At 32.7% G+C, this 11,851-nt stretch overlaps 2 protein-coding genes across 2 annotated transcripts; both read right to left on the bottom strand.

Annotated features, from left to right (window-relative positions):
* Nucleotides 1-2,559: 2,559 nt before the first annotated feature.
* Nucleotides 2,560-5,917, bottom strand: LOC105109041 (disease resistance protein RGA2-like). The gene is made up of 2 exons (XM_011003626.1): nt 5,455-5,917; nt 2,560-4,937 (listed from the first exon to the last, which is right to left on the bottom strand). Exons 1-2 carry the CDS (start codon nt 5,755-5,757, stop codon nt 2,727-2,729), a joined length of 2,514 nt encoding a protein of 837 aa, XP_011001928.1. The 5' UTR covers nt 5,758-5,917; the 3' UTR covers nt 2,560-2,726.
* A 2,491-nt stretch (nt 5,918-8,408) lies between these two features.
* Nucleotides 8,409-9,668, bottom strand: CASP5 (casparian strip membrane protein 6). Its single transcript, XM_011003625.1, has 3 exons — nt 9,345-9,668; nt 9,115-9,238; nt 8,409-8,846 (listed from the first exon to the last, which is right to left on the bottom strand). Exons 1-3 carry the CDS (start codon nt 9,560-9,562, stop codon nt 8,628-8,630), a joined length of 561 nt encoding a protein of 186 aa, XP_011001927.1. The 5' UTR covers nt 9,563-9,668; the 3' UTR covers nt 8,409-8,627.
* Between the last annotated feature and the right edge of the window lie 2,183 nt (nt 9,669-11,851).

Raw genomic sequence — 11,851 nt, 5'->3', positions numbered from 1 at the left:
AAAAATAGATAATTATATAATCTATTTCAATTAGAAAAAAATAAAAAGAAAAGGTACCCTTATAAATCTGCAAATAGAGACCGTCAAAGTTATCTCATCAAATACGCAAATTGGATTATTGACTTCATAGTGGTTTCGCTGATATTTTTTAATTTTTGGTACTTCATAAAGTTTAATAACATGATTTTTTTTAAATTATTTTTTTAATAATATAAAAAAATAGACTATAAAAAAACCAAGTTCAATTAAAAAAAATTCAAACTCATAAACTAGGCAGCCTGCGTTACCTCGACAAAACACTAACCTTATAGAAAAAAAAATAACAAAGTTAAATTTTCAATAATTTTAATATTAAAAAATAATTTAAAAAATATAAAAAAAACAGTTGTGTTTAAAAAATACTATAACAATTCACAAGTATTTTATAAATAAAACTATAGTGCGTTTTCATTTATTTTAGCTTATATATATATATATATATATATATATATAGAGAGAGAGAGAGAGAGAGAGAGAGAGAGCAACCCACGCCCATTAAAAATTGAGAAGAGCAGATGCCTAGCTAGAAATAAATAAATAAGCTTTAATTTCCATTTATCTGGTGGTTAATTAAAAGTTTTACTTTCGTTCGATAGTGACGAGTAGCAAAACACCAATGTCATCAAGTATTGATTTTTTGTTTAGATAAAACCTAACATAGAAAACCTAAATGTAATTTCCATTGGCATATTATTATTTTTTATATTAAAACTAAAAATTTCCTACATCTATTGTTAAACTGAAAGTCTTATTTATTAGAGAATTAAATATAACCTAACAAAAAAAATCAATGGATTTATATTTATTTAAAAGAATTACGTATTTAAATTTCAACACTCATATTTTCCACGCTAACCCTGTCGTTGTAATGCCCAGTTTATAGGAAGGTTCCTCCACTTGTGCCAGGCAACGGCTATTAATTTTGGCAATTCCCCTCGAAGATAGACAAGCTTCAATTAATATATGATTGTTGAATATTCTTTAAAATAGAAATTATTTCGTAAAATTTCTCTATCTCTTGAAATCAGAGACCAACTAATAAAATCCTTAGTAAATGAGATTTATAACATAAATATTTTTATATTTAATAAAATAATTATAATTATGAATGACATAATTAATAATTTATTAATCAAAAAACTATGTGAAAAAAATTAATGGCGCACAAGAACTTCATTGGTTTGATATATAATCTTAAGTGGTGAGCTAGATTCACCATCTAATTTCTTCAAAAAATAAATATATTTATAAATAATTGCGAAAACAAATATAAATAACATATTTTGGTGTTGCCCTTCTGTCGTCTATGCATCAAGTTTCGTTAGAGACGACATCAACTCATACCGTCCACTGTAATTGCCCTTCTACAGAGTTTCGTTAGTAATTTATATTGCTCGTGACTGCCCAAAATCACTGGTCGGTGTGTAAAAAACACCACTGGTCGGTGAGTAAAAAAACATTACTGGTCGGTGTTTTTTTTTTTTAATATATATATAATAATATTGCTACATTAACATCCATTTAAAAGCTGATGACAACATACAATAAAGAAAGCACCATGCTGTCTGAGCAACTACCATGGTAATGGATATAGTTATTTAGTGCTGGTTTTGTCTTAGAGAAGGACACGTAATCTTGAAAAATAAATAATTACTTTTCTAGTTAATCGAGAAGAAAAAGAATATGTTGCAGGGAATAATAAACTAATAAAAACTTGAAAAGTACTAGTGAGCTAGCCAATCCAAAAAGCCTATAAAAGCAACACTTCCGCCATGGGCATTTCCTTCATCACAAGTCTTTGTAACACCTTATACTACATCTTACAATACCGTCTTTCGTATTTCATTCTGACCTTCTTCTCCTTTGTCGACAAAAGCACACTACTCATAGATTAAATATCATGGGGAAATATGTGGAATGGTTGGATGCGGCACATTTGGGGGTGAGAATCGCATCAAGGTTTCATTCTCGGTGTCCACAGACCGGCCGGTCGTACTACCATCCTCCATCCGGTTCTGAAGATCATCACCACCTTCAAAAGGGTGGCGTAGAGAGTGGTCAAGTGCCAGTGGTTGAAGATTTGACCCAGATGGCTAATTTGGGTGTCCATGTGGATAGAGAGTTTGATACTTCTCAAGAAATGCTTTTCTATTCTGTTTTGTAGGTATATCAGTGTGTGTATAAATTAGTGTAGCTGTTTTCTTTTAATCTACCTTTTTTTGGTGTATTTTCCTGCGCAAGTTTCTTGGATTTTTCTATGCTAGTTCCATGGAGTCAGGGAATTGATAGCACTCCGTAGGAAATATCAGCAGCACCAAACTTTTAGGAATTGTCATAGGTTTTCGTGTAAAAAGATCTTAGAATCCTGCTTTTTAAAGTTAGGATGGTAGATTTGTTTCAAACTTTCTATAGTAAAAATAAACTCTTAAGAGGACCTGCCCCTGAGTGCAGTAGAGACAGCCAGTGACAAACTCTTACAGGGCCTGTCACTACCAATCCAAAGACACGAAAGTAAATTGATTCCTGAAGTTTGATATTCAAGCAAAGCTGAAAAACAAACATTTTTAGTTTAATCCTCGGAAAACTAAACTTCACCTGGAACATAAACCTTGGAATAGTCTTAAGGGTTCATTAATGTGCATGTGTAGAGAAAAGCAAGAAAGTAGAAAAAGATACAATACCGAAGCTTATGTCTGTTTTATAACATCAACATTGTCGACAATAACTTTGGGGATATGAGCAATCTTCTCCCAATCATCACCAGTTTCTCGGTCGCATCTTTCGGCCAAACGAGGACATCCTAAAATCCGGAGCTCTTGAAGGGCAGAAAATGTCTTCAGGCAGGCAGGCAATTCAAGAAGTGCTGGACAAAATTCAAGTTTCAAATTCTTCAAAGTGCCAGCAGATCCTTTAATCAGCCACTCTGGCAATTCTTCTATTGCTTCTAAAAAGCACAATACCAGTTTTTTAAGTTTAAACTCACAGGCTTCTTGATTGGGGAAATTAAGAGCTACACAACCGCTAATATGTAGATCCTGTAGTGCAGTTAGATACTTTATACTCGGTGGCAAGGAGTTCAAGCTTGGACAGGTAACAATATACAATGATCGAAGGGCTGACAGATTTTCCATGTCTTCAAACAAGCGTTCCAGTTTTTCACAGGTGGCTATCCACAAAAACCGAAGAGATTTCAAGCACCCTATTTCATCTCTTGGCAAAGAAGTCTGTCTAGTGGCTAGCCACAGAAATCTAAGGCTTTCCATGTACCTCATACCTCTAGGTAACTCTTCAATTTCATCGCATCCGCCAAGGAACAGAGTTTGCAAGTTTTGTAGCTTGCAGAGAGAATTTGGCAGCCTTTTGATTCTGTGATTCCATGATAAGTCTAGATATCTTAAATGCTTCAATTTGCCAATTTTCTTAGGCAGCTCTTTGAACTGGGACCTGGACAAGTTCAATGCTCGCAAGTACTTGAATCTCGACAAACATGTTGCAAGGATTGAGTTGCTAGCAAGCACATCCTTGTCACTATGAATGAAGACAGTTCGAACCTGGTCTAAATCCTGCGACAACATAGGAAAATCTTGGCGAACTGAGTCAGGATCTGGAATGGATATATGCTGGACACTTTTTTCGATTCTTTTGCTATTTGCAGTCACTACAAAACATTCATCTTGTGCCACTGATAATGCAAGATCATGCATGACATCAAGCATTCCAAACTGAAGAGATCCATACAAATCTCTAAAACCTTGAAGAAAACATCCATACTCCAGCTCCTTCAAGTAAATGGAGCCAATGTCTTCCAATTCTGATTCTCCATCTGAGGATTGAAGTAGTCCATGTGCCATCCAGAACTGAATTAACTCATAATCATTGTACTCGTAATTCTTCGGAAACAACGAGCAATAAGCAAAGCACCTTTTCAAGCACGAAGGCAAGTGTTCATAACTTACCCTTAAAGCAGGCAAAATATCATCCTCCTTTTGCTCCACTTTCCATAGCCTGCTATCTCTTATCAGATTCCAATCTCGTTCATCAGTATTCAGAAAGAGTTGTCCTGCTAGAGTCCTCACAGCCAAAGGAACCTCTCCACATTTCTTCACAATCTCCTTTCCAATTCTTAGCAAATTCGGATATTTTTTGTCATGTCCTTCTTTGAATGCGTACTTAACAAACAAGGACAAGCATTCATCGTAACGAACACCTTGTAAGTTATGAACATACTTGGGGGCAGTGCCTATCATGGAAGCAACCTGGTTGCTGCGTGTAGTCACCATGATCATACTTCCTCTTGCACCTACCTGCAAAAGATCTTTCAATTCTTCCCATTGTGCAAGGTTATCATTAATCCACACATCATCCAACACAAGAAAATACTTCTTATCTCTTATAGATTCTCGCAAGATTGTTTGCAATTCTTCCACTTCCATATTGCCATTGTCTTCACCAAATCCTACCCCACCAGTAGCAGAAATAATTAACTTCTCCACCAACCTTTTCTTGTCAAAGTCTCTAGAGACGTAAACCCACATTTTGAACTGGAAATGCTTAACCACCCTTTCATCATTGTAAGCCATTTTAGCAAGTGTTGTCTTCCCCATACCTCCAACGCCAACTATGGGAAGCACTGAAATGTTTTCCTCATCACTAGGGTGCAATAAAAGTTGAATGATCTTTTCTTTGTCTTCGTCTCTTCCTATTATGTCTGCAGAATGAACATAGGAGTGGGTTCCCCTCTCCCTGTTAAGAGGACGCCTCTCTTCAGCACGTTCAGTGAGCCGAGACTCAACATTACCCGCTGCAATTGCATCAAACCTTTCGTTTATCCGCTTTAACTTTCGGCCAATAGTTGAGCGGAATATAAGAGGGTTAGCAGATGAAAAACATCGAAGTACCTGAAATTCGAAAATAGATAAAAATCGATTGGGATTTAACTTTCATTTATCCAATATGATTCTATCAGGGGCCAAAAGTCTCAATTTGGACCGCAAAATCTCAAACACACTCTAAATCTTCTAAAAACTTGGGATTTAGCAAGTTCAAGTTGGCTCCTAATCTAAAAGTGTCTAGTTTTCCCATGCTGCCTAGCCAAATTTTGCAAATTGAACATATGCAGCCTATTCTCATTATTCTTGAACAATTCATAATCTAAAAAAAGAAGAAGAATGATTTATTTCGTCATGCTCTCATAAAAAGAAAAAGAAAAAAAGAAAAGCAAAGGCACAAAGAAAGAAAGAAAAGAAAATGGACATACATATTTATAGAAATTAGATCGCACCAAGAAAGTTGCAAAATGGGAATCTGATATCAAATAAATTTAGGTATAATCTATTTATTGATCAGGGAAAGAACATCAAGTACACAGCAAAGAAACTAGCAAAAGAAAGTTTATGGTTGTAAGAGGTAACTCACCTTTCTTGTGTAGAAGTTCCCTCGATCAATGACTTGCCTCCTCAAATTTTCAACCTCGAGTTCATCAAGGACATCCTCTGCATCATAGAAGACATGGTTTAGCTGCTTTAGCCAAAGTCTTGGCTCTGGTGAATTTGACCGCTTCTCCTCGGCGTCTATGAGCACATCTTTAATGACTAGCATGCTGTGCTTAAGCTTCTTTAGCTCATCTTCATTGCAACATGCCAACGAAGTCTCCTCAGACTCCAGGGAGCATAACTTCTCCACAACATTTTCAGCTATGTTGAGGGAAAACTCAGTCATCTTTCTATAGGAAAAGTGGGGAAATACAATTGTTTCTCTGGTAAAGGAAGTATGTGAAAATGGTGATTGTCAGGGTCTTGGTCAGTCAATTGCAAATGCACACAAAACTAGCAAGCAGCAGCTTGTTGCTTTTCCCTATTCTGGTCGTTGCATCGAAGTAAAGCATATTCTAAGCTTCAAAATGCAAAACAAGAAAGCTTAATTATCAATGATAGCGTAGTCCACATCAATGAGGTAACCCCTTCGTGAAGGAGAAAAGTAACATGAAGTAGATGTGTTTTGGACTGTATTACTCGGATTAATACGAGTACGTATTTAACATGCATATCTATGTTGGATTTTGCCTAGAAATTAAATTGAAAAAATAAATTAAAATATTAATAAATTATTTTTCAGATGAACATTTTTTAGAAGATTTTAGAAATTTTACTTGGGTACAAAAGCTTATTTTATTTATTTTTTAACCTTGAATTTAAAATAAAAAATAAAAAATTATAAAAAAAATATGTTATTGATTTGCTATATCTAGCAACAAAAGTAATTGATCTTATTGTAAAGATTCAATTCCATCATGGTCTCAAATACATTCAATTACACGAGAAGAGTTTGTTTTTATTTTTTGATTTGATTAATTTTTATTTTTTGAGTGATTTTGGAGTGTTTTGAAATTAATAGGTGTAGCAAATTGTCAACATAACATTTTTGTCAACATTTTTCTTAACTATCATCAACCACCCTCTCTTTTAACAACCACCATCAATTACTTCCAACCACCATCAACCACCCTCAACCAAGTTGTCAAGGCTCTCCTATAAATAGAGATAAAAAGAGAGCAATGTAATAAGTATACTGTAAGTGTGGTAAGAGCAAAAAGTTGTCAAGGCTCTCCTATAAATAGAGATAGAAATAGTATGTAATAAGTATATTGTAAGTGTGGTGAGAGCAAAAAGGTGAAAGTGTGGTGAGTGCAACTGTGAGAGTGAGAAAATGCAGATTTGAGAGAAACACCGAGTGTAAGAGTGAAACATCGGGTTTTGTGGGATTGTACTGGGTTGAGTTGAGTGTTTGTATCATTCCTCCAATAATATACAATCTGCTGCCTCCATGGACGTACCCGATTTTGGAGAACCACATAAATCTGTTGTTTGTGTTTTATTTATGTTTGCTTTCGGTCCAGTATGCGCAATAATAAGTAGTTTTAAAGGTTTTATAATTTTTTAAGTATATTTAAATAAAAAAAATTTAAAAATAAATTTTTAAACCAATCTCCTCTTTAATTTTTTTGGCCGTCATAACGACATCCAGATTCTGCACTGTACCGTAGTAGACTATCTGGTGCCTAATTTAGAAAAAAAAAAAAAACAAAGAAAAAAGGAACGGATAATATATCATCCGCTTCTGAGAAAAACAAACCAGGCATATGCCTTGACTTTGAGGCCCAAACACGCCAATGGTCCATTCTAGTCAAAGGTTTTTACGGAGTGCCATTTTATAGTTATGAATATAGATTTTGCAAACATATATTTCATTCATATATATATATATATATATATATGTAAATTCTTTTCTAGTTCATATTTATAATTTTTGACACTAAATTCTTTTCTATTTATTATTCAGTATAAAATAATAATATTATTATTTTTTAAATAATAACACAACTCAACGATCGAATAACTAACTAGCTAGGTATTTAATTTTTTTTCATAATTGGATATATAAACTTTAATTTTTTATCAATTAAGTTGTTCAATATTAATTAAATGATGACATGAACACTAAAATCTTGTGCACAAAAAAATGTGATTACTGTTGTGAGTATAAGCATGAAATATGAGTTTTATTTAATTAAATTTAACATGTTTTTCTTCAAGGCATTTTGTGAGCATGAAATTTAAATTGCGAATCTATATTTCTCATCTTAATTGGTGAAGTGGCATAAATAAATGACTGTTTTTCTAATTTTTTTATAAGATTTTAGTATTAATGTCATCATTCTACTTGTAAATTTTCAAATGAAAAAATACACATTATCCCAGTTAATTTGTTTCTTTTTTTATTAAAAATTAGATTATTGTGTAGAGTCCAAACAAAACAAATTATACAAAAAAAGAATAAACACCAAACCTTTATTTGCAATGAGCCCCAATCCATATCATTTCATAACAAGAACAAAATCATCCAAAAATTAAGGCAAGATCAATTGATGTTCCAACCAATGCATCACTATAATTGATGAATTAAAATCACCTAAATTAATTAATTTTTAAGCCTGTTTATGTTTGGTATTGTGCTCTTTTTATTTGAAAATATATTAAAATAATTATTTTATTTTTTTAATTTTTAATATCAACACATTAAAATCATAAAAAAATATCTATTTAATATTTTTTAAAATTAAATATACTTTTAAAATATATTCTGATAAAATTTCAAATGCAGATATCTAGTCTCATTGACGAAGATTTTGAAGCTCCCAAATGAGAGTGACATGATAATTGACACGGTATAAAAATTGCGATTTGTGTTGGTTTACATGGCATAGAATTGGAATCGAATGCCTCGGAGTTTGGTGTGAGTAAATTACAATTCGGTAGCTCTTGTTCACTTGGTATATTATTCATATAATTTATAGACACACAAACAGCAGGAGTAACAGAAGAGTTGTAGTCACTGTAACATTGACATTGCAAATTAATACATAAAAAAACAAAAACAAAAAAAATGGAACACCATGCATTACATATCAAAGCTGAGATAGACAAACTTGGAAATAAGATAACATAAGTCACACTCCTCGACAATGTCACTCTTGCAAACATAAACTGACAGATATTAATATTGCACCAATCATATTATGCACTTGTGATCTATTTATGGCGAGAAACAGCCACTGCAGACAACGAGATTAGCAGTATGAGCACAACTACTCCAATGAAGGATCCAATCAAGGAGCCAGAGATACGCTCGCAGAAGGAGTTGAATTGTTGGCAGATGGCAAACCAATTTGTCCTCACATTCCCACGGTGTGCTAAGTACACAATAGCTGCCGCTGCAGAAGCTCCGGCCGACAAAAGACCAAGCATTGCCTACATGATGGTAACCTCAATTCCATTAGAAATCTCATGATGTTTAATCTTTGTGTAGTTTGTGCCTTGACAAAGTGAATGTTTTGTTTTCAGATAATCCGTGGTTTAAAAGTTAATAATACATTTTATGTGTTCACCACTGTTTGCTTGGCTATTTGAAAGCACCCATGATTGTCTATACTTTTATAGAACTTTTTTGTTCGTGCATTAGAAAATAAGTTTATCTTCAGGAATTGCATGATAGCTTATAATTAAGCTTTAGTGTTACCGTATCAAGGATGATCAAAAGAATTCTACTGTTTTGTGCTTTGCTCCTCACAATGTTGAAGATGGAAAGTGGGAGAGAAAAAAGCAGATAGGCGCTTACAACGCCATTGGCAACCACAAAAAACCTGTTGACAGGGCAGTTTGAAAATATTTATCCATGCAGTAAACATGAACAAAAAAAAAAAAAACTCTTATGAACAGCGAAGAACTAATGCATATCAGAATTCTTACGTGAACGTTGGAAGATCATCGTACTCGGCCCTGAACCGAATAAACCGTGTGAAGAAAGGAAGTGTTTCATTAGTAGTTGCCATGGAAATTGCACTCCCCAGGGTACCAATGAATGCAAGTATCCTCAAGATGAAGTCAAGTATAGCCACCCCTCTGTTCACCGCGGCTTTGGGGGCTGAACGCCTTCCTTCACCGAGCTCAATGGGACCTGCCTTCATTTTGGCTAGAGGGAAATGAGATGTTATAGTACTTCTATAGTATAAAAGGGATCGAAAGCTTTTAAGAGAGGCCTGAGCACTTGCAAATGTCTTGAATGTGCATATATTCGAGAAGACTGAATAGGGTATTTATATGCATGGCAGCAATATAAAAATATAGTGACAGTCGGCCAGCTGTTGTTGGCACAAGAGCTCCCTAGCCAAGCATTAGGGTTGTTTACAAAAGAGATATATACCACCTGCCGTACTTGCTCTAGCATTAACTAATTAAATGTTCCTTATATTTTGAGTATATGGGGTCTGAGATCACTACGTCGACCAACTCCACCAAACCACATGCTCCAGAGTGGCTTGTATTCGAGAGCTTGCTTCTTTTTCTGCATTCCACCTGGTGGGAGCTACGCGGAGTTTGGGGCGGTTAACATTATCAAGAACAGAGTCTAAAGGAAGCGACACTTGTAGATTTAATTAGTTTTTGAATCACAAATCATTCGGTGAACCTAGCTATAGATGTTAGAACCAATCCACTTACAACCGTACCTTTTTTTTTTTTGTGGGCATGATTATGTATAGTTATTAGATTATGAATCCCAAGTTAATTATTGTTTGCTTTTCTTGATAAGTTGTCAGGCTTTATACCTATGGCTATGGACACCCTAATGACTTGTTAACATGCAAATATTGTGGACAAGTGGACATGTAGTTGGTGTTCGCTGGCAAAAATCATCAACGAATCCACTTGATTGTAAGATTAGTCACCAAAACAAAACGAGAAGAAGAAGATTTGTGTTCATATTGTGGATCGTGCATGTTAGGATGACAATGGTAATCAAAATCGATGGTTAACCATTCAAGCTGAGCCGAATAGTTAAGATTTTTTTAGTTAAAAAGTGATTATGATTCAATTATGATTAATATAATCAAATTCTTGATTTTTCATTATGGTTATAAATATAGTTTTCATGATAACCCAATTAAAAGATTAATGTATTTTTTCATATTTAGTTTTGAAAAATCACAATCATGTCATTCTATTATAAATACTAGTCAAATCACAATCATGTCATTCTATTATAAATAACTAGTCAATATATATATATATATAACTTTTATCATGTTATGGAGACATTTTTCCATGTTGGAACAACCTATATATGATTGTTATTATCATGTATGGATATTCTTAAATCTTTAGGATATCTTTTATATAGAAAATCCATTTAGTAGTAGTAATAGTTGTTATATATATATATAAACGGAATTTATTGTGATTATAGACTTGTTTTACTATTTATTGTAATAATAAAATGATGGTGCTTATAGCCTTTCCAAAAATAAAATTGCTTGTCTTTGAACCAAAGATATTTTTAATATTTTTTTATATGATACATTAGTTCTTATAGGTTTGTTTGGGTGTATTTTTTTTTATCTTTTCTAGATTTTAATGAATAATAAAATGACCATTCAAGCTTAGCAAAATAGTTAGATTTTTTAGTTAAAAAATGATTATGATTCAATTATAAATAATGTAATCAAATTATTGATTTTTCATTATGTTTCTAAATATAGTTTTCATGATAACTGAATTAAAAAAATAATACATATTTTTCCATGTTGGAACAACCTATATATGATTGTTATTATCATGCATGTATGAATAATCTTAAACCTTCAGAATATTTTTTATATGGAAAATCTACTTAGTTGTTGTTGTTGTTATTATATATATATAACAAAATAAAAAAATTAAAGTGGAAACGGAATTTATTGTAGCTATAAACTTATTTTACTATTTATTATAATAGTTAAATGATGATATTTATAGCCTTTCCTAAGATAAAAGGTTGTTTGTCTTTGAACTAGAAATATTTTTATTTTTTTTATACAATACATTAGCCATTATAAGTTTGTTTGAGGTATTTTCATCTTTTCTATATTTTAATTATAAAATGATCAAAATACCTTCAAATAGAAAAAACTAACATTATCGAGTAGAGATATGTAAGTCTTTTCCTTTGTTATATACAATTAAATTACAAATATGTCGTTGGTGAAAAAATTCCATAGAATTAAGGGCATCTAAGTCTTTTATCTCGGATTTTTTTTTTTTGCAATTGTTGATTTGATCAAGGGTAACAATATCATTTCATATTTTATTAATATTATGTTAATTAAAAAAGTTATTGACGGATGTTGTGTAAACACAAACATATGAGAATTGTCTTTTATTAGTGAAGAATACTTTCTCCGTATCATTTGATTCTTTGTCATGTACTTTTCCTTTTTTAA

The sequence above is a fragment of the Populus euphratica genome, unplaced genomic scaffold (assembly GCF_000495115.2).
Source record: "Populus euphratica unplaced genomic scaffold, PopEup_1.0 scaffold439.1, whole genome shotgun sequence".
NCBI classification, from domain to species: domain Eukaryota; kingdom Viridiplantae; phylum Streptophyta; class Magnoliopsida; order Malpighiales; family Salicaceae; genus Populus; species Populus euphratica.
The sequence above is the reverse complement of the archived record's forward strand: the minus strand, read 5'-3'. Positions and strand labels throughout refer to the sequence as shown.